Source organism: Aethalodelphis obliquidens, unplaced genomic scaffold, assembly GCF_003676395.1.
Source record: "Aethalodelphis obliquidens isolate GAN/ISIS:26980383/991018 unplaced genomic scaffold, ASM367639v1 scaffold36, whole genome shotgun sequence".
NCBI lineage: Eukaryota > Metazoa > Chordata > Mammalia > Artiodactyla > Delphinidae > Aethalodelphis > Aethalodelphis obliquidens.
This window is the reverse complement of record NW_020837980.1, coordinates 6,537,998-6,561,788: the sequence shown is the minus strand read 5'-3', so window position 1 is coordinate 6,561,788 and position 23,791 is coordinate 6,537,998. Positions and strand designations below refer to the sequence as shown.

Here is a 23,791-nt window from a genome sequence, read left to right as displayed (position 1 = left end):
CCCTGGGTAGGTTTACTCCTAGGTATTTTATTCTTTTTGTTACAGTAGTAAATGGGAGTGTTTCCTATATTTCTATTTCAGATTTTTCATCATTAATGTATAGGAATGCAAGAGATTTCTGTGCATTAATTTTGTACCCTGCAACTTGACCAAATTCATTGATGAGCTCTAGTAGTTCTCTGGTGGCATCTTTAGGATTCTCTATGTATAGTATCATGTCAACTGTAAAGTGACAGTATTACTCCTTTTCCAATTTGCATTCCTTTTATTTCTTTCTCTTCTCTGATTGCCGTGGCTAGAACTTCCAAAACTATGTTGAATAACAGTGGTGAGAGTGGACATCCTTGTCTTGTTCCTGATCTTAGAGGAAATGCTTACAGTTTTTCACCATGGAGAATGATGCTTGCTGTGGGTTTGTCATATATGGCCTTTATTATGTTGAGGTAGGTTCCCTCTATGCCCACTCTCTGGAGAGACTTTATCATAAGTGGGTGTTGAATTTCGTCAAAAGCTTTTTCTGCATCTATTGAGGTGATCATATAGTTTTTATTCTTCAATTTGTTAATATAGTGTATCACATTGATTAATTTGTGTATATTGAAGAATCCTTGCATCCCTGGGATAAATCCCACTTGATCATGGTGCATGATCCTTTTAATGTGTTGTTGGATTCTGTTTGCTAGTATTTAGTTGAGGATTTTTTCATCTATATGCATCAGTGATATTGGTCTGTAATTTTCTTTTTTTGTAGTATCTTTTTCTGGTTTTGGTATGAGGGTGATGATGGCCTCATAGAATGATTTTGGGAGTGTTCCTTCCTCTGCAATTTTTTGGAAGAGTTTGAGAAGGATGGGTGTTAGCTCTTCTCTAAATGTTTGATAGACTTCACCTGTGAAGCCATCTGGTGATTTAATCACAGTTTCAATTTCATTACTTCTGATTGGTCTGTTCATATTTTCTATTTCTTCCTCATTCAGTCTTGAAAGGTTATACCTTTCTAAGAATTTGTCCATTTCTTCCAGGTTGTCCATTTTATTGGCATAGAGTTGCTTGTAATAGTCTCTTAAGATGCTCTGTATTTCTGCAGTGTCTGTTGTAACTTCTCCTTTTGCATTTGTAATTTTATTGATTTGAGTCCCCTCCCTCTTTTTCTTGATGAGTCTGGCTAATGGTTTATCAATTTTGTTTACCTTCTCAAAGAACTAGCTTTTAGTTTTATTGATCTTTGTTATTGTTTTCTTTGTTTCTATTTCATTTATTTCTTCTCTGATCTTTATGATTTATTTCCTTCTGCTAACATTGGGTTTTGTTTGTTCTTCTTTCTCTAGTTCCTTTAGGTGTAATGATAGATTGTTTATTTGATATTTTTCTTGTTTCTTGAGGTAGGGTTGTATAGCTATAAACCTCCCTCTTACAACTGCTTTTGCTGCATCCCATAGGTTTTGGATCTTCATGCTTTCATTGTCATTTGTCTCTAGGTATTTTTTGATTTCCTCTCTGACTTCTTCGGCGATCTCTTGGTTATTCAGTAATGTACTTTTTAGCCTCCATGTGTTTGTGTTTTTTACAGATTTTTTTCCCTGTAATTGATTTCTAATCTCATAGCGTTGTGTTCAGAAAAGATGTTTGATATGATTTGAATTTTCTTAAATTTACTTGATTTCTGACCCAAGATGTGATCTATCCTGGAGAATGTTCTGTGTGCACTTGAGAAGAAAGTGTAATCTCCTGTTTTTGGAAAGAATGTCCTATAAATATCAATTAAATCTATCCGGTCTTTTTGTCATTTAAAGCTTCTGTTTTCTTATTTATTTTCATTTTGCATGATCTGTCCATTGGTGTAAGTGAGAAGTTAAAGTCCCCCACTATTATTGTGTTACTGTCGATTTCCTCTTTTATAGCTGTTAGCAGTTGCTTTATGTATGGAGGTGCTCCCATGTTGGGTGCATATATATTTATAAGAGTTATATCTTCTCGCATTGATCCCTTGATAATTACGTAGTATCCTTCCTTGTCTCTTGTAACAGTCTTTATTTTAAAGTCTATTTTATCTGATATGAGTAATGCTACTCCTGCTTTCTTTTGATCTCCTTTTGCACGGAATGTCTTTTTCCAACCCCTCACTTTCAGTCGGTATGTGTCCCTAGGTCTGAAGTGGGTCTCTTGTAGACAGCATATATATATGGGTCTTGTTTTTGTATCCATTCAGCATGCCTGTGTCTTTTGGTTGGAGCATTTAATCCATTCACATTTAAGGTAATTATCCATACGTATGTTCCTATTCTCATTTTCTTAATTGTTTTGGGTTTGTTTTTGTAGGTTCTTTTCTTCTCTTGTGTTTCCCACTTAGAGAAGTTCCTTTAGCATTTTTTGTAGAGCTGGTTTGGTGGTGCTGAATTCTCTTAGCTTTTGCTTGTCTGTAAAGCTTTTGATTTCTCCAATGAATCTGAATGAGATCCTTGCCCAGTAGAGTAATCTTGGTAATAGGTTTTTCCCTTTCATCACTTTAAGTATATTATGCCACTCCCTTCTGGCTTGTAGAGTTTCTGCTGAGAAATCAGCTGTTAACCTTATGAGAGTTCCCTTGTATGTTATTTGTCATTTTTCCCTTGCTGCTTTCAATAATTTTTCTTTGTCTCTAACTTTTGCCAATTTGATTACTATGTGTCTCGGTGTGTTTCTCCTTGGGTTTATCCTGTATGGGAGTCTCTGTGCTTCCTGGAATTGGGTGGCTACTTTCTTTCCCATGTTAGGGAAGTTTTCGACTACAATCTCTTCAAATATTTTCTCTGGTCCTTTCTCTCTCTCTTCTCCTTCTGGGACCCCTATAATGCGAATGTTGTTGCATTTAATGTTGTCCTAGAGGTCTCTTAGGCTGTCTTCATTTCTTTTCATTCTGTTCTGCAGCAGTGAATTCCACCATTCTGTCGTCCAGGTCACTTATCCGTTCTTCTGCCTCAGTTATTCTGCTACTGATTCCTTCTAGTGTAGTTTTCATTCCAGTTACTGTATTGTTCATCTCTGTTTGTTCTTTAATTCTTCTAAATCTTTGTTAAACATTTCTTGCATCTTCTGGATCTCTGCCTCCATTCTTTTTCTGAGGTACTGGATCATCGTCACTATCGTTGCTCTGAATTCTTTTTCTGGAAGGTTGCTATCTCCACTTCATTTAGTTGTTTTTCTGGGGTTTTATCTTGTTCCTTCATCTGGTACATAGCCCTCTGCCTTTTCATCTTGTCTCTCTTTCTGTGAATGTGGTTTTTGTTCCACAGGCTGCAGGATTGTAGTTCTTCCTTTTTATGTATTTTCCTTTGTGCTTTGTCTAGTTTCACATGCTCACAGGGGGCCTTGTGCAGAGACCTTGCATGCAGTGCTTCAGATTGTGAAAAGACAGCACCGGCACTTTAATATGGCGGCGGTGGGATGCCTGCAGAGACTCTGCATGGGACACGGCTCTGAGATCTAAACTAAATTCTTAATTTAGATTCTTTTCTTTTTCACTATTAACTTAGACTACATTTCTTTTTTTTTTTTAAGCATCTTTATTGGAGCATAATTGCTTTACAATGGTGTTAGTTTCTGCTGTGTAACAAAGTGAATCAGCTATACATATACATATATCCCCATATCTCCTTCCTGTTGCATCCCCTCCCACCCTCCCTATCCCACCCCTCTAGGTGGTCACAAAGCACCGAGTTGATCTCCCTGTGCTATTTGGCTGCTTCCCACTAGCTATCTATTTCACATTTGGTACTGTATATACGTCCATGCCACTCTCTCACTTCACCCCAGCTTACCCTTCCCCCTCCTCATGTCCTCAAGTCCATTTTCTTTTTTGTTTGTTTGTTTCTGCTTTATAACAAAGTGAATCAGTTATACATATACATATGTTCCCATATCTCTTCCCTCTTGTGTCTCCCTACCTCCCACCCTCCCTATTCCACCCTTCCAGGTGGTCACAAAGCACCGAGCCAATATCCCCATGCTATGCGGCTGCTTCCCACTAGCTATCTACCTTACGTTTGGTAGTGTATATATGTCCATGCCTCTCTCTCACTTTGTCACAGCTTACCCTTCCCCCTCCCCATATCCTCAAGTCCATTCTCTAGTAGGTCTGTGTCTTTATTCCTGTCTTACCCCTAGGTTCTTCATGACATTTTTTTTCTTAAATTCCATAAATATGTGTTAGCATATGGTATTTGTCTTTCTCTTTCTGACTTACTTCACTCTGTATGACAGACTCTAGGTCTATCCACCTCATTACAAATAGCTGAATTTCGTTTCTTTCTATGGCTGAGTAATATTCCATTGTATATATGTGCCACATCTTCTTTATCCATTCATCCGATGATGGACACTTAGGTTGCTTCCATCTCCGGGCTATTGTAAACAGGGCTGCAATGAACATTTTGGTACATGACTCTTTTTGAATTATCGTTTTCTCAGGGTATATGCCCAGTAGTGGGATTGCTGGGTCATATGGTAGTTCTATTTGTAGGGTTTTAAGGACCCCCCATACTGTTCTCCATAGTAGCTGAACCAATTCACATTCCCACCAGCAGTGCAAGAGTATTCCCTTTTCTCCACACCCTCTCCAGCATTTATTGTTTCCAGACTTTTTGATGATGGCCATTCTGACTGGTGTGAGATGATATCTCATTGTAGTTTTGATTTGCATTTCTCTAATGATTAATGATGTTGAGCATTCTTTCATGTGTTTGTTGGCAGTCTGTATATCTTCTTTGGAGAAATGTCTATTTAGGTCTTCTGCCCATTTTTGGATTGGGTTGTTTGTTTTTTTGTTAATGAGCTGCTTGTAAATTTTGGAAATTAATCCTTTGTCAGTTGCTTCATTTCCAAATATTTTCTCCCATTCTGAGGGTTGGCTTTTGGTCTTGTTTATGGCTTCTTTTGCTGTGCAAAAGCTTTGAAGTTTCATTAGGTCCCATTTGTTTATTTTTGTTTTTATTTCCATTTCTCTAGGAGGTGGGTCAAAAAGGATCTTGCTGTGATTTATGTCATAGAGTATTCTGCATATGTTTTCCTCTAGGAGTTTGATAGTTTCTGGCCTTACATTTAGGTCTTTAATCCATTTTGAGTTTATTTTTGTGTATGGTGTTAGAGAGTGATCTCATCTCATACTTTTACATGTACCTGTCCAGTTTTCCCAGCACCACTTATTCTCAAGTCCATTTTCTACTTCTGCGTCTTTACTCCTGTCCTGTCCTTATGTTCTTCAGAACTATTTTTTTTTTTTAGATTTCATTTATATGTGTTAGCATATGTTATTTGTTTTTCTCTTTCTGACTTACTTCACTCTGTATGACAGACTCTAGGTCCATCCACCTCACTACAAATAACTCAATTTCATTTCTTTTTAGGCCTGAGTAATAGTCCATTGTATTTATGTGCCACATCTTCTTTATCCATTCATCTGTCAATGGACACATAGGTTGCTTCCATGTCCTGGTTATTGTTAATTGAGCTGCAATGAACATTGTGGTACATGACTCTTTTTGAATTATGGTTTTTTCAGGGTATATGCCCAGTAGTGGGATTGCTGGGTCATATGGTAGTTCTATTTTTATCAGTCTACATCTCTTAATGTTCACTACATTTCAATTTCTCCCTGTACAAAAGAGGAAAAACTTAACTGAACTTCATAGAAAGACAAGAGTAAGCAATCAGATGCTCTAAATTGTTCTGAAAGTATTACCTGATCTATAAAAATCATAATATTCTAAAATCATACACTAATGTTCACCTTTAAATTCTACATTTCAGTTATTATTTTAACAATTACTTGAACTTCAGTGGTTCCCCCCTTAGCCTTCTTCTTCCTCCTTCCTGTGATTTTTCATTTTCTATATGAATTTTTTTATGATCCCAGGTAGTAGACCACCAGGGAGCTGCACCGTATGTGAATTTTTGGATACAACAAAAGCTATCCAACAAATATTTAAATATGTTTTATCCAAGAAGATGTGGTATATATATACACAATAGAATATTTCTCAGCCATAAAAAAGAATGAAATAATGCCATTTGCAGCCACATGGATGGACCTGGAGATTATCATATTAAGTGAAGTAAGTCAGACAGAGAAAGACAAATACCATATGATATCACTTACATGTGGAATCTAAAATATGACACAAATGAACTTATTTACAACTTATTTATTGAAACAGACTCAGAGACATAGAAAACAGACTTACGGTTACCAAATGCGAAAGGGGGTGGAGGATGGATAAATTAGGAGTTTGGGATTAGCAGACACAAACTACTATAAATAAAATAGATAAACAACAAGGTCTTATTGCATAGCGCAGGGAACGATATTCAGTATCCTGTAATAAACTGGAATGGAAAAGAATGTGAAGAAGAATATGTATATTTATGTATAACTGAATCACTTTGCTGTACACTAGAAACTAACACAACATTGTAAATCTACTATACTTCAATAAATAAATAAGCTTTATCCACATACGTTAGCATAATTATTCACCATTATCATCATGATCAATCATGATAACATCAATAAGAAAACTACAATTTAAGAGATTCAGCGACTCTAGCAAAGTGTGGAATGTATTCAGTTAGGAAGCATCTCGATCTTATCTCCAGATTTACCTCCTGCAATGGAATGGAGTTAAGTGGACACATCCATAATCCAGAATTTAGCCACCACATCCAAATTTCAGCACACTTCCAAGGATCATAAACTCCACCCCCAAATTCCAGAGATATTATGTTTTCTTGTGTGCCTATTTAAAATCTTAACCCAATCTATTTCTTTTTGACAACATGTCTAACGAATAGGATTCACTCACACAACTTCTGTGGGCAACCACAGAAATGTAAAACATGATTCCTACGCATCAAAATGTGGTGTGAATTTCTTTTGAAATTGTGACTCAATGTCTTCTATATCATTCTGTTATTCATAAAAGAAATAATAAAACATTTATTTTGAGCTCAGATTTCTTGAACAAACTGAAATTAAGTTGAACCTTAGTGGCTCAATCTACAAGTCCAGTCCGAGCATAAATATATCTGCATTTTCTTTTTAAAAGTACTAGTGTTCTTTTTCTCTTGCTGTTTTGAGGATATTGTATTCAGACGTTTAGACATCTAAGAAAGGGCAACTTTGGGAGCAACTACAAATGACTCTGCTTCAAACTCCTCCAAATGGCCTAAAAACTGATATAGTTAATGGAGTGATGATGAAGAAAATTAAGTCTTGACTGAGGATCGCTGTACATTAACTTATTTGCAGAGCCCACCTCCCTTGATGTTGAGGCAATGATAGCCAAGAAAACTAGTCTTCTCTTTTGACCTCCGAAACTGTTGAAACCTTATTCTTTTGTCTTTTCACCTCAAGCATCCCGCCTGTGGCAGACAAAAGTGGGTTTTTTCAGTTTAGATAAAATTACAATTCTATACTGGGAGATGGTTAGGTCCTACTAACTCATTCAATCTTATTAATCTGCTTTTACTAAAAAAATTTTTTGTGACTTTTTTATCATAGGCAGCAATGAGAGATGAAATATATTTTTTTAAAAGACATACCTAAAACCATAATAAAAAGCTTTGTGGATCAGGAATAAAATAAGAAAGACAGCGATGAGCAAGGATAATATTCAGTACTGGCAAGAAAATGGGTACTGAAAGCATGTGATAAGGAGTTAAACTAAAGACAAGAAAGCAGAGACTAAAGCAGGGCTTCTCCATCTCTTAAAGGAACCTTAAAAATGTGGTGATCCCTGTTTGGGCCCTAGCTGTACAGTGAGTAGTAGGAGGAAAGAGAGGAAGCACAGACAGGACTGGACATACCCACCTGTGATCTCAATGGCTAAAGCCTTAAATTACCATAAGACATGAACTCTCAGCCCTCAATATCAGATCTGGCCCCAGACTTGTTGAGGCAAGCCAGGTAGAGGCAACCATAAAACTAATAAAAAAGATGAGTGAATGTAGAGAGAGGATAAACAAAAATCGCCCATCCAAGAAGAGCCTGCATATTTAAATTCCAAAGCACATGAGAAAAACTGACATTAAGAAAGCCAACCATCATACTAAAAAATCAGGAGGCCAATTCGTTACCAACAAAATTCAAGTAACAGAACAATTTCAAAATCACTTTTAAATAAGTGTTTCCAACCTCAAAGAGATAAAGAAAATAACTATATACCAAAAAAGACAACATATATAAAAGAGGGCAGATACAAATGAAGAAAAGGTGGCTATGCAAAAGAATCAATAGAAATCTGAGAAATAAAATTATAATCATTTAAATAAAAATATAATTCATGAATGTAAACTATTATACACACATTCTAAGAAAAAGTAGTGACTTACAATATAGACAGTATTGAAAAATTCGATCCAGAGAGCAACAGATTCTAAAAGGCAAATTATAAAAGGAAATTTAAAAGATAAAGAAGATGAATTAAGTGGATCCAACATACACCTAACAGGAGTTCCAGAAGAGAGATAAGAGGAAAAGACAAAGAAGTAATACCTGAAAGAAAATGGCTGAAAATTTTCCAGAATTGAAGGAAGACTTAAGTATTCTGATCAAAAGCATACCCTAAATGTCAAGTGGGAAAAACAAAAATAAAAGTTACTTGTAAACACATTGTAGTGAAATTTTAGGACATCAAAGACAAAGGGAAAAAAAACAGAAAATTATCAGAAAGTAAAGAAAAATGCCAATAAAGAATAACAATTCTTAATGGCAACAAGAGATAATAGAAAATAATTAAATTACAACTTTAAAATACTAAAAAAAAGAATTGTCAAGCTAGCATTCCATACATAAAGTATCACTTAAGATAGGAGGAAAAATAAAGACATTCTCACATACATGAAGATTAATAAGATTTATAACCTCATTGAATAGACTAAAGAACAAATTTCAGCAAGAAGAAAAGTGAACCCAGACAGGAGTGAGATGCAAGAAATAAAAGCAAACAGAACAACAGGTAAAGTACATTAAGAAATATAATTAATAACTAAAAGAAATTTTTAGGAACTGGATTTTCAGTAATAAAAAGTGATACATCATAATTTACGTGACACAAGTAATTTAAAGAATAAACACAGAACTATGGTTTTAGACAACTATTCCAAAAAATGATGGGAGGTAGAATGTCAGTGTATAATTAAAGCATTCTGAGGCATTTTTCTCCCATGAGAGAAAGAAATATTTAATATCTTCAAGTTTTGTAAGAAAGAATATATAGTTGAAATGTATGACAAGAACATAAGGGCACTTGCGAAAGAATAGAAATATGATCTATAGCTTTTAAACCAGTAGAAGAAAAGGAAAAATAGGGAGAAAATAAAAACTTCATCAATCTAACAGAAAGCAAGAAAGAAGTGGAGGAAAAGGGAAAAAAAGCTACATTAAAGAAAGAAAATAACAAAATAAGATACCCATAGGGATTAAGTCCAAACACATTATTTATCAAATGCAAAGTAATTAAACTTTAGCAAATTCAAATAGACTATCAGATTAGATTTTAAAAATCCAGCTCTCAGCCGCTCACAAGAGACATTAACAAAACAAAATGACCGGGAAATCTGAAACAAATGGATATTGAAAATAAGACATCTAGTCAAACACTAAACAAAAGTTAGCTGTTGTCAAGATAGTAGTATCAGGCAAATAAAAATTCAAGGGGAGATGATGCTGCTATAGGAAAATATTAACTTTGAATCAGGCCATCTGATCTGGTGATCACATGTTGGATGACCCCTGCTCTAGATCCTGAAATCCTATCACAAGGAATTCGAACCAGTGCTCAAGCCCCCAAATTGCAGAAAGACTTGGCTGGGGTCTGGGCTGTTCACCACTGCATTGGCACTGTGTGTACACACGCTGCAGCGCCCAGTGCCTGGCATGGACCAGGAGTTCAGTAACACTGAAAACAAATGGACACTGAACTGTAAAGGCAGCAGAGGAACCCCACCTCTTTTTCTGTACCCTCAGAGGTAAAACGTGGTGCAGGACTCACCTCCTCCAGCTCTGAACGGATTTACCCCCCTCCATCCTCTCTCCTCTCCCACCCCAATGTGTTCCCAATACTGTCTATTTTGTTGGTGCAGCTATGCAGAGGAAAATTCCACGAAAAAAATATCTGAGGTTGAGGATCTTGGAGCAGAACACAGGAGCTGTGCCTCTGGAGCCCACTCCCGGGGTGAATGAAAGGGGAGGGGAGGTAGGGGAAGAAGGATTGGAACAATACAGGCATTTTCAGACAGATCTCCTATATTCTAACATGTTCCCTTTGACCTTGTAACATTCTTCATGGTTTTGAGTAAAAGAATCTCTAATAATAACTTCATTCTCTGGGGAGGGGAGGGAGTCAGAGTTGTGTGGAATTTTCAGAAAGAATTTTATATCAAATTCTAAAACTGAGAAGATAATATAAACACATTCAACTAAGCCTATAAGCTCCCCTGTACTGCCAGGCAGCTTTGAATGAGTTCTGATGGCAGGTGGCTTTTTGCAAATTACTAAATGAAGATCAATCATTGCAACTTCCTATTTCTCAGGTAAGACCTTCTTTTTGCTACGATGTTTTTCACTCTAAAATAGCGGGGGAATAAAAATGCACGATCCCTGGTCAGTCCTGGTCCACCACCTTCCTGAGAATCATCTCGAGAGGTTAAGATTCTCTCCGGCAGTAACTGAAGAAGAGTTACAGTCGGCAATGGCGGAGTGCTCATAATCAATCTTTATTTGTCCTTTTCGTCAAGGAACACCTTAATACTTAGCAAGGGAGACTTTTTAGCGAGGCTGAGGAAATTTCTGCGCGTATGTGACAATGACAGAGACAAAGAAACAGATTCATCAAAAGCAGAGTTAATAGCTAAATAACAGACATAAAAAAAGTGGTATCTACACATGGGAATCCATTGCCTGTCACAATTTAGTTCTGATATTTAATTATCTGTCGTCCAGAACAGGGGAGCAGTTGCTTCAGCTTGTGGTCTTTATTCATTTCACCCGACGGGGTTGGAGGTCGATTGCATATACAAGAGTAGTTTTCAAATGCAGGTGTGTTAGGGGGGAAACAGAGGTAAGAACAGAGGAAGCTGAGAAATAACTATTCCATTGGTTTGCATATTTATGACTTTTTCTATTGATACGGCTGGAAGGAAGCAACTTGGATTTTTCTGTTCCTTTGTATTGTAAGACAGGATCTAAAAGTTCATAAAACATATGTGTTTCATTATGGAATGCTTACCACGTAAACCTTATCAAGCCACCACGCAGAGTAGGAAGTGGAACATTGAAAAAGTCTCCTCAAATCCCTCCCCCCGAGAACACCATCCTGATTTCTGTGACAATTCTTTCCTTGCGTTTCTTTATAGTTCTGCCAATTTCTTAAACCCCAAAGAGTTCAATTTTGCTTGATTTTGGACTTTACACATAATCTTACAGTGAATACATTTGTGTCTTGTTCTCACTCAATCTAAAGTTTATTAGATTTATCCATGTAGTTGTACATCGATGTAGGTCATGTATTTTCATTGTTATATATGTATACCACCATGTGACGATACCAAAACTGCATTCACCTGTTCCGCTGGTGATGGACATTTAACAGTTTTCAGTTTGGGGTTATTTAGACTAAGGCTGAACATTCTTAAATGTGTCCTGGTGCACACATATAGAAACTTCTTTTGGACAGATGTTCAAGAATGTTCAGCCTAGGAGCAGAATTGGTAAGTCATGGACTACTTGCTTCTGTGTGTGTGTGTGTGTGTGTGTGTGTGTGTGCGCGCGCACGCGTGCATGTGTGTTAGGAACACGCGAGATCTACCGTTTTAAATTTTTATGTGCATAATACAGTATTGTTAACTACAGGCACAATGTTGTACAGCCGATCTTCATCTCATATAAATGAAACTTCATACCCGTTAAACAGAAACTCCTCATTTCTCCCTCCCTCCAGCCCCTGGCAACCACCAGACTAGTCTCTGTTTCTATGAGTTATTTTACAACATTATTAACAACAGCCAAATATGGAAACTAAATGTCCATCAATGGATGAATGCATAAAGAAAATGCAATATACACCTATGATAGAATATTATTCAACTTTTTTTTCAGTTTTTCTATAATCTATTTTATTATCATCCGAAGATTACATATGCAGTTAAGAAAATGAACCAAATCATGCAGTCGGCCGTTCTCTGGGTTCTGACTCCTCACAGCTGTGATATTAGGAGAACCAGAATGTGGAGGTCAGTACTTTAATGTCAGCAGTCTGCGCCCTCCCTCTCCATCTGTACCCACCTATTTCATTCAGCATCCTGACAGTTTGCACAAGAAAACTGTCCTAAGAATATTATTCAACTTTAAAAAATAAGGAAATCCCGTCACATGTGACAATGTGGATAAAACTGGAGGACATTATGCTTAGTGAAATGAGCCTGTCACAGAAGGACAAACACTACATGATTCCACTTACATGAGGAGAGACTGCTTCTTTAACTTTGCTCATTACTGTCAAACTATGTCCCAAAGTGCTTATACCAGTTATCATCTCACCAGCTGTGTATGAGAGTTCCAACGTATGAATGCCTGGGAAATTGGTAAATAGCGTTTTCTTGTTCAAATTGAAAGGTATATAGCAGACCATGAAGTGGAGAAATACAGACAATGCTTGTGCTCTGGTGTGTTGGAAACCTATGGACTTTAAAACCACACGTGATTAAATCCCCCACTTACTGTGTGACCTTACCTAATTTGCTTAACCTTTCAATTTTCCTTTATGTAAGATGGGAGTAATGTCCATCTCAGGGCTGTTTGAAGGACTAGAGAAATATATTTACGGTGCCTAACATGGTACCAACATAAATTAGGGATAAAATGACTGATAGCTATCAGTATAATTCTCTGTCTCACTCATTTCCAAAACCAGAGTTGAAGAATCAAAGATCCAGTTTCTCTGAGGCAGTTACAAGGGCAGAGAGGTACACTTTGCAGATTGTTTGCTGGTATTATATAACATGCTTGTTTTGTGGTACTTGAGCAGAGAAATGTATCTTGAATAAGTAAGAAGAAAAAAACATAAAACCTCTTTTAGGACCTTTAGAACTCCCAACTCAAATATCAAATCAAGTGCAGCAAAAGGCATCTCTTACGAAACATTTAAAAGGAAAGACCAGAAAGTAACTAAAAACAACTGTGTTCAAGCCAAGCTAAAATGGAAAAAGTAAATATTCCACCAGATTTTAATGTCACCATTTTCATTCACTCACCGGGATCTGCTCATTCAGAAGCAGGTGTGCTGCTATGGAAACCATTCTACATATTCCCTTAGAGTCATTCATTCACCTGAGGTCTACTGCAAGAGTTGACAACTGACTCTATGATTTAAAAGTCATTTTAAAAGTCACTAACCTCCTTTCATTCTGAGTTATTGTGCCATTTTCCAGCTTTTTAACTGTGGTCGCCAGCACTTTATTTGCGTCATTGGCGAAGTCTAAGTCTCGGACCTCAGACAGCGGGACAGACACAATGGCAAAAGCTTCTTTATCTTCTTTTGTTTGGCAAGTTCCGATCTGCAATGTGTTTTTCCACTGAGATTAGTTGTTTTACTAAATAACTATGCAATATTCTTCAACTACTGACACACCTTAGTACTGTTTAAGAGATACAAAACAGGAGTAGAGAATCCAAACACAGTAATTCCTACACGCATCGTCCACTATGAAAGGCCGTAGGGACACAGATTTCCCGTGCCCATCTCCTGCCTTGTTTTCAAAGCCCGCCTAGAAATGTATCCCTTTCACACATGTTCTTTGCTTCAGTTTCAACAGAGGAGAGGAAATGCCCTCCTAGAATCTTCTTCCCTTTCTATATGCTACTCCCACTCTTTTGGTATCTCTGCTACATCTTCCTGAATCACAGCCCGGCTGCAGTCTAGCCTCTAAGTTCAGCTACTTAAAGCAACCGGTAGGCACGAGTGCCTGATGAAATTAATTGCAATAATCTCTAATACTGGTGAAGCTCAATTGTAAGAACATGTCAGTCACCCCCTAATCCTATTCACACAACATCTGGCTGAAAAGTAAACCACTCTCGGCAACATTTACCTTCAACATAACAGGCCTCTCTTCATCTGTGTCTATGGGGATGCTAGTGCTGGTTACCCACGTGTTTGTACATAAATGTCTTAACCGAACGTACGAATTCCTAAAAGAAAAATAGTATTAAAAACACAGATTATAAAAAATTAGCACACTTACATAACAACATATTTACCAGTTTCATACATGATATGAATATAAATATATTTTTAGACTTAGTAACTGACTCAAGTGTAGATCAGTCTGGTTTAAAGGGACTATCTGAACTATAGGCTATTTCAAAGCATGCAGTATTATTACATAAACCAGTGGTTCTCAGAATCTGGTCCCTGGACCAGCAACATCAGCATCACCTAAGAACTAGTTAGAAATGCAAATTCTGAGGCTTCATCCCAGTCCACTGACTCAGAAGCTCTGAGGGTGAGATCCAACAGGATTTTACCAGCCTTTCCAGGCAATTCTGATGCATACTAGAGTAAGAAGCACTGACTGTGTAACCATCTGAGTTAAAACTGCTGTCTGATTGTAGTCCCTTTTGTGGTTTAATCATCTGCACGTAAAAGTACACAGTGCAGTCGATCCCCATTAATCGCAGATTCCATGCCTGTGAATCTGCCTACTCACAAAAATTTATCCGTAACCCCAAAATCAATACTTGGGTCACTCTGGAAGTCATTCTCAGACATACACGGAGTGGCAAACAATTTGATTCCCTGCCACTCACATTCCCAGTGAGGCTGAACAACACGATGCTCTTCCTTCTCGTTTCTGCTCTCATACTGTCAACAAGTGTCTTTCTGTGGTCTGTTTGGTGCCATGTTTTTCACTATCTGTTGTTAGTGAATTCATTGTTTAAAACAGTCCTAAGCATAGTGCTGAAGTGCTGTCTTGTGTTCCTCTACAGCAAGACTGTGATGTGCATTATGGAGAAAATAACTCATATAAGAGATGCTTCATTCAGGAATGAGTTATAGTGGTGATGGCCGTGAATTCAACGCTAATGAAACAATATATATTAAATAAGGTGTCTTTAAACAAAAACACATATCAAATAAGGTTGAGTATTGATTGATTGACAAAAATATTGTGCCCAGAGGCTTGCAGGAACCTAACTCTGCATTTCCCTTAGAAGCAATGGGTCAGTATTTGCTAATTCATGTTCCAGAAATAATAAGAATCAACTATATGTGAACTGAGAGAGAGTGCATAAGAAAGGACAGCTAGAGCTTCACCCAGCTCAAATATTATCATTTTTGGTGAATCTATTATCATTATTTCTTTAACAAAATGGATAAAGTATCTATTAAAAGAAAACCACTGAGGTAAGTTCTCTGCCTTCAAGTTGCTGAAAGTTCAGTAGGAAAGATAAGATAAATAAATCATATAACATGAGGCAGAAAGCATTAAGGCCAATAAGGGAAAATCAAATAAAACGCCAAGGACTTCAGGGAAAGAGATTCATTCTCAAACATCATGATTCTTTTCATTCATAAAAGTAGATAAAATAGAGACTGAGTTAATGCACTGAATAAAATGTCTTACAAGCAATTTTTGTTAGCAGTAGCTAGAGAATGGGTAACTGACCATTTTGGTGAATGCAGTGGTAGTCCCACACCTGGTCCCTCTCGTGGTGTTTCTAAAAGAGACCCCCGCAAAGATCCACCTTGTGGACTATCAGGTAAAATAAAAGAACATATTCTAGAGGAAATAATACCCACAGGACTGAAAAAAATGCCGCCAGAAAGTATAGAGTCTGCTCTTCCAGGGGAAAGCACTGTGAAACACGGTATGTTTGTAATAAATGTTCTGTTGCCCTGCACAGAGGTGCCTGCTATACCGCTATCACACTTGGAACGAAATATTAGAATGCTTTAGCAAGACGTGAACAAAGTTTCAAATAAATTAAGTGCAAAAAAAGAAATAGAGATTGTTTCAAAAATCTAAAACAGCAAAGGTCCAATCCTTGTCCAAATAATCAGCAAAGGTCCAATCCTGAAATACCTCTGTATTACCACTTATCTTCTGCATGGAATTATACAGGAGATGTCACTTGGACTCAGTTATCTTCCTCATTGTATTGATATTTTAAGCATCTGGAAAGTGAGGCCATAGCTTATTCAGCTCTGTGTCGTTCCCCCTATTCTTACTCCTGGACCTTCTATAGCTGCTTATGGAGTCAACCTAGATGGCTGGGTTCCAAGCTAAAGAGACTACATTTGAGCATAATAACCTGCAATTTCTAAGAATTTTGGAAATGAGTAACTCTTTAGGACCCACACCACATAAATCCATTGTTAAAATCTTGATGTAATCGGAATGTCTAAAAGATGAAGGCACAGTAGCATAGCGGTTAAGAGTACAGATTTTGAGTTCACAGAATCCAGGATCAAATTCCACTTCATGAGCTTGACAAGGATCAATCGACCTAATCACACTGAGCCAGTGGTTCCCCAACTTGGCTACATGTTAGAATCACCTGGAAAGCTTTTACAACCCTATTATTGCCCAAGCTGCACCGCACACCATTTAAATCAGGACGTCTGGGAGTAAGAGGAGGCATCAGTACTTTTTAAAGATGCCCAGATATTCCAACGCGCACCAAAGACTGGGAACCACTGCTCCAAGCCCTTGATACTTAAAAGTCTAGTCCACAAACCAGCATTATCTGAGGGTCTGTTAGCAATGCAGACCTCAGACCCCACCCTAGACCAAGCAGATCAGAATCTGAGCTGCCATCAGATCCCCAGGTGGTTCAGTACACATTAAAGTGTGAGAAGCACTGATCACAGAGTGTAAAGCTTGAGAAGTATTTGACCCCGCATTGGAATCACCTGGGTACTGATTTTTAAAAGTAAAGCCTGCATCCTGCCCGCGAGACTCTGATTTCACTGGTCTTGGTGCAGCCAGAGCATGGAGAGGGCGCAATGCTGCCCAGGTGATTCCAGTTTAGAGCCAACTTGAAAAGCACTGCTCTAAGTCCTTAGTTCCTGATCTGTAAGAGTTGCTGCCAGCATTAAATAAGACATTTATAAAGAAGCTGACACAGTGCTTAGCACACAGCCAGCGCTCCAGAGTTATAATAGTAGTCATTATTAAGTGTTCATTAGTGTTAGCTTTAAAACAATTAATGACAAATGAATCTATGTTAATACAAAATTCTGTTCGATACTGAGAAGGGCTTCAGCAGTTCTGAAACAGGAATAGATGAAACCTTCCATATAAAGTGAGGCTCAGGGGCTTGTCTTGGGTCTAGTCACATTAGAGTAAGATCTTTCTATCGTTTCCCTAAGCAAACTTTCTTGGTTAGAGTTCAAGAAGGACTCTATTCTTGCTGAGTTAAAATCGAAAATGCATAGTCAGAGTAAGGATTTATTAAGATGCAATACTCAGAAGAGAAGGTCAAAGACCTGCATCAGGCCAAACCTTCAGAGGGTATTTCTTTACAGGCTTCTATTGGTACAAGAGAGTGAGAGATGGCTCATATAAGGCCAAGATTCAGGCTACATTTCTCCCATCCAAGTAAAAACCAGGTCCGACTCTGCTTAGCTTCCAAGATCAGACAAGACTGGGCACATTCAGGGTGGTATGGCCGTAGACTGAGCTACATTTCTCATGAATGAGAACAGCCAGGAAACAGCCAAGGAAGTCCAAGGAGCAGTGTTTCTTGGCAGTGTTAGTACAGCAACTTTTTACCTGCCCTGAAAGTAACCTACACAATAATGTCTGCATTTTGAGCAGGTACCTTCAGCCTAACCACTGCCATCTGCCCAAGGCTGAGACAATCATGCTGTACCAAGGACAATTTAGAACCATTTCACTAGACCTGAATATATGGGCAAAACTCCTCTGTGCATCTAGAGATCACATCAGAGTGCTATTGCTGGAAAGTAGACAGCTCTAGGCAAAACAAAAAAATCTTAATTAAAATAATCAAATCGAAGTGAAAGAATGTAAAATACTCTCTTACCTTAAGTTCTGACTCCCTCATTAACAATCTCCTTTCCCCTCCCTCACTGGGGGCCAACTGGTCTCTTAGCTGGTCCTTCAGCACACCTAGTGAATCTCAAGATTCTTCCACTTTGTGTTCCTGCTGCTTGAAACACTTCTCCCATATGGAGAGGATCTGACCCTTCAAATCATTCAGATCTTTTCTCGAATGTCCTAAATCAAGAGGTCTCGTAATAGAACTCCCCATACTCTTCAATTTTTCTTCAAAGCGTTCTTATTACCTGACCTTATATTTTATGTTCATTTGTTTATTGCCTCCCACTCCCATCTGAATTTAAGTTCATAACCAGTTTGCTCATGGTTTTCTTCCCAATGCCAAGGGCAATGCCTGGAATGGAATTGATGTTCAATGAAGGTTTGTTGACAGAAGGACTTCCCCGGTAGTCCAGTGCTTAAGAATCCACCTTCCAATGCAGGGGACGCGGGTTTGATCCCTGGTCAGGGAACTAAGATCCCACATGCGGTGAGGCAACTAAGCCCACATGCCACAACTACTGAGCCCACGCTCTGCAGCCCCTGCCACAACTAGAGAGAAGCCCGCATGCCACAAGGAGCAGCCCGCGCACTCTGGAGCCCGCACCACAACTAGAGAGAAGCCCGTGGGCCACAACAAGGAGCCCTGTGCACCACAACAAGGAGCCCGTGCACCACAACAAAAGATCCCACATGCCACAGCAAAGATCCGGAGTGCTGCAGCTAAGAACCAACACAGCCAAATAAATAAAATAATTCTTTTTAAAAAGATTTGTTGACTGAATGACTAAATAAATGAACAAGTGGATGATGAGTGAATGAAATTTTTAATTTGACATAATAAAAATAAATGCCATGACTATTAATGGAAATGCTTCTAGATCATTTTTTATTTTAGTAACCACAGGCCATATAAGTAATAAGAATAAATGATTCTTATGAATTTTTCAGAATTTCTTTTCTCCTGCACATTTGAATTATTTTTAAGAATAAAACAAACTATGTTAATCTACTCACAAAAGAGGAATGATTTTTTTTAACTCTTGTTCTTCACTTATGCTTGCTCTCTTTATATCACAAAAATTATACTAAGATTATGATTTTTATTCCTTACCTGCCAGTAAAATTATTCAGAGAAACACTATTGTTTAACCATATTTTTTTTTACCTTGGGACCAGGCAGTCCGCTCTCTGAAGAGTTGTGGCATCCAGTTCAAAAAGGGATGCAATGTCATTTCCATGTGGGACTGAGACCAAAGTGTACATGATCTTCTCCTCTGCCTGGCGTTTCTTCTTTGCAGTTGGAAGATCTCCATCTCTCTGTTGAGGAAGTACAAGGCTTTTTACTTTTATATGTTTCTTACTAAACTCTCCAATTAATTGGAAGATAAGTTTTAAATTTGCATTTATTTCTTCATTGGATTATAGTGATGTCCAGTTCACATCATCCAGAAAGAGCAGATCGGGCCTGAGAGCCTTTCAGGTAATTATTATTAACAGTGATAAGTCCCACATTCCAGAGGGGTGATTTGACCTGGGCAAATTATCAAGGCACTACCAGTCACAATAGTTTTGATCCCTTCCCTGGTATTAAACCTATTATCACAGTAGTAATTTTGACCATTCCACATTTAAAACAAACACAGAGAAGAAGTAGTGTGTTGAATCATCTAGAGTTCATAAATTAAAGAGTAAGCATGGAAGTGTTTCAGAGTTCCTGCCTAACTCCCAAAAATCATTGGGATATTAACTTGGAGGGAGGGGGAATCAACAGCAACATTCCCATTCAGTTCATCAGCTCATTCCATTAGATCCCAGAACATAGTATAATGGCATATAAAGTGAAATCAAATGGAATAGAAGCCTTCAGATGATGTGAAACTCAGTCAATATTTCTAGCACACTCCTACCATTTGAAGCAAAAAACAACACAAGACTGATGATTATGTATTTTCACTCGAACTTCCCCAAGTTCCAGCGTCCCATGGAAGAATCTGATGTATAAGAAAACCAAAACATGATACAGCAAATGTAATATAAGCTTGGTAGTAAAGTACATAAATATAATTACTTATATATAATTATTAAATCAAATGAAATTTGAAAATGAGAGAGAAAAACTGTCATTGTACCATCACAGGTAGTTGAAAGAAAATAGGTGGGAAGGGATGCTCAAAGGCAAATGAAAGCCATCTGTATCCAAAGACAAGCATTTCTTTAAAGGCTGCCATGACAATGAAATCCTACATCCGCTCATTCCAAAACATTCACTTGAAGCTCCATCCCAAGACTGTGAAAGTCATTTTCCTTGGATCAGTAAACCCTTGCAGTTTCATGCTGGTGTCTTCTGTAAATGGTGCACAAACGGGTAGCACCAGTTAACTGTGAATGGGCAGAGGAACTGCCAGTGTTCTTAAGAAGGAACAGGATTTCTATCTGCTAAATCTCACGTAGGCTAGGAGTATCTGGTAGCTCTTGTCATCTCTGATTTATATGTTTTCTGCAGAGATCTAAGTTCAGACTTATATGAAGACAGGGGTCTGGAAAACTCTCCCCAGGTGGTTTAACCCCCATAACAGTTGTTTCTTACCAGCAAATGTGAACTGTGTTCATTCATCAGAAAAAGGTATTCTTAACTTACTATACACTAGAAGTGAGTATAGGGAAATAGGAGAGAAGGAAACGCAAAAGCAGTAAGCAAACCCCACTTCTGAATTGATACAAAAGTTCTCACAATAGCAAACCCGTTCCCTTGACTGTTCTCACTAATCTTACCACAAAAATTTAAGAGAGAGGAAGATGAGATTATTTCCTTTAAATAAAGACATGAGTGCAGTTACCTACAGGAGATGAAGGATGAGGGAAGGAGCAAAGGAAAGAGGATGGAGAGGGGGAAGGACCAGAGTAGAAAAAAGGGGGAGTGAAGAAGAGGGAGAGAGGAAGGAGGGAGAGGAGGTGGAGAGGAGGGAATAAAAAGGGAAAAAGGAGGGGGGAAGAGGAAGGCAAGGGGAGCAGTGGGTGCTATAGTGAATGCTCAACCCCATATTCAACTAGTCACGCCTCAGTCCAAATTAACCAAAGCCAGCGGCCTGGTCTGCAGCCCTTAAGCACTGAATTAGTCACTCCTCAAAGAGTAGGCATGAACTCATGGTTAAGAACCTCCTTCCCTGGTGGCGCAGTGGTTAAGAATCCGCCTGCCAATGCAGGGGACACGGGTTCGAGCCCTGGTCCGGGAAGATCCCACATGCCACGGAGCAACTAAGCCTGTGCGCCACAACTACTGAGCCTGTGCTCTAGAGCCCGCGAACCACAACTACTGAGCCCGCGTGCCACAACTACTGAAGCCCGCACGCCCAGAGCCCGTGCTCCACAACATGAGAAGCCACCGCAATGAGAAGCCCGCCCACCACAAGGAAGAGTAGCCCCCGCTCGCCACAACTGGAGAAAGCCCGTGTGCAGCAACGAAGACCCAATGCAGCCAAAAATAAATAAATAAAATAAATAAATTTATTTTTTTAAAAAAATGAACTTTCTTTAGGTCTTCTGAAAAAATTCTCATGGGTCAGGAGACCCATTTCACAGTGATTCACAGTGATCTGCGTTGAGGGCATGGAAGTCTGTGAACTAAAGACAACAGTCTTTGAAGGGCCAAAACACCATCACATCCTGAGAGAGGAAAACCTAAATGTCTTTAAATAACCCAATAAGAGTAGTCTGGCCAGACAAATAAGTCAGGAAAGAAGACTGCCTGGGTAACATAACAGCTTAGGCTCATGGAATATCAAGCTTGGGAGGGATCTTTATAGATCATCTGTGAGCTAAAAAGACTTCTTCCAAATAAACCTCTGGCAGCAGCTAGTCTAGTGAAATACTATAACTTGTAATTTACTCCTTTGGGTCTTGAAAACATTAGTCTTTAATTATTCCCTACTGAAGTTTAGACAGCCTTTCTACAGTTTTGTTTATTTCCTATATTTCAACTCTCACAGTGGGTTGGGAGAAAGAGTCTAAAGAAAGAGAAATAGCTGGAACGAGAAAGTAGGAATGAGGGAGGGAGAAAGAAAGGGAAATGAGCGTGAACACTAGAAGAAAAATAGCAGTGTACAAGAAAACTATGACACCAAAGGCAATTTCCATGAAAGAAATCATTGATAAACTGGTTTTCATGAAAATGGGTTTCTCCTGCTCTGTGAAAGACACTCTCAAAAGAATGAGAAGATGAACCACAGACTTGGAGAAAACTGTTCCAAAAGACATATTTGATAAAGAACTGGTGTCCAAAATATACAAAGAACTCTTAAAATTCAATAATAATAAAACAAATAATCCAATTTTTAAATGGGCAAAAGACCTGAACAGACACCTCACCAAAGATGACATACAGGTGGTAAATATATACATGAAAAGATGCTCAACATCAAATGTCATTAGGGAATAGCAAATTCTCTAATGAGATATCACTCAAAACAATGAGATACCATATACACCTAGTAGAATGGCCAAAATCCAGAACACTGACAACACCAAATGCTGACGAGGATGTGGAGCAACATGAACCCTCGTTCATTGCTGGCGGGAATGCAAAATGGTACAGCCACTGTGGAAGACAGTTCAGTGGTTTTACACAAAACACATTCCATACCATGTGATTCAGCAATCGTGCTCCTTGTCATTTACCCAAGTGAACTGAAAAGCTATGTCCACACAAAAACTTGCACCGCAGCTTTATTCATAACTACCAAAACTTAGAAGCAACCAAGCAATCTTTCAGTAGGTGAGTAGGTAAATAAACTGTGGGACATCCAAACAATGGAATGCTATTCAGCACTAAAAATAAATGAGCCATGAAGTTATGAGAAGACACAAAGAAACCTTAAATGCATCTTGAAAGAAGCCAATGTGAAAAAGCTACACACTGTGTGATTCCAAATATGATACTTGGAAAAAGCAAAATTATGGACACAATAAAAATATACTGTGAATATACTGCCAGGGATTGGGGGAGGGAGGGATGAATAGGAAAAGAACAGAGGAGTTTAAAGGCAGTGTGACTATTCTGTATGATCCTATAATGGTGGAGACATATCATTATACTTTTGTCAAACTGATAGAATGTACAACACTGAGAGAGAACCCTAATGTAAACTATGAACTTTGGGTGATAACGATGTGTCAAGGCAGGTTTACCAGTGTAACAAATGTACCCCTCTGGTGAGGAATGTTGATAGTAGGCTGTACTTGTGTGCTGGCAGGGGTATGTAGGAACCCTCTGTACCTTCCACTGGATTTTGCTGTGCATCTAAAACTCTCTTTAAAAAGTGTCTATTAAAAAAAAATAGTCTGAGAGAAAATATTTGTAAATTATATATCTGATAAGGGACTTGTATCCAGAATATATAAAGAACACTTAAAACTGAATAGCTAGCTGTAAAGACAAATAACCCAATTAAAAATTGAGAAGGGACTTTGCTGGTGGTGCAGTGGTTAAGAATCTGCCTGCCAGTGAAGGGGACACGGGTTCGATCCCTGGTCCGGGAAGATCCCACATGCCACGGAGCAACTAATCCTATGCGCCACCACTACTGAGCCTGTGCTCTAGAGCCCAAGAACCACAACTACACAGCCTGTGTGCCACAACTACAGAGACTGCGAACCACAACTACTGAAGCCCGTGCACCTACAGCCCGTGCTCCGC

At 38.4% G+C, this 23,791-nt stretch overlaps 1 protein-coding gene across 4 annotated transcripts in view; it reads right to left on the bottom strand.

The window, feature by feature from the left end:
* ITPR2 (inositol 1,4,5-trisphosphate receptor type 2) overlaps positions 1 to 23,791 on the bottom strand; it is a 526,334-nt gene that overhangs the window by 363,414 nt on the left and 139,129 nt on the right. For all 4 annotated transcript variants that reach the window (XM_027129402.1, XM_027129406.1, XM_027129405.1 and 1 more), the window contains 3 exons: positions 19,265 to 19,416; positions 14,122 to 14,221; positions 13,427 to 13,587 (listed from right to left, as the gene is read on the bottom strand). In XM_027129402.1, coding sequence (XP_026985203.1) covers positions 13,427 to 13,587; positions 14,122 to 14,221; positions 19,265 to 19,416 — 413 coding nt within the window. The remainder of the gene's footprint in view (positions 1 to 13,426; positions 13,588 to 14,121; positions 14,222 to 19,264; positions 19,417 to 23,791) is intronic.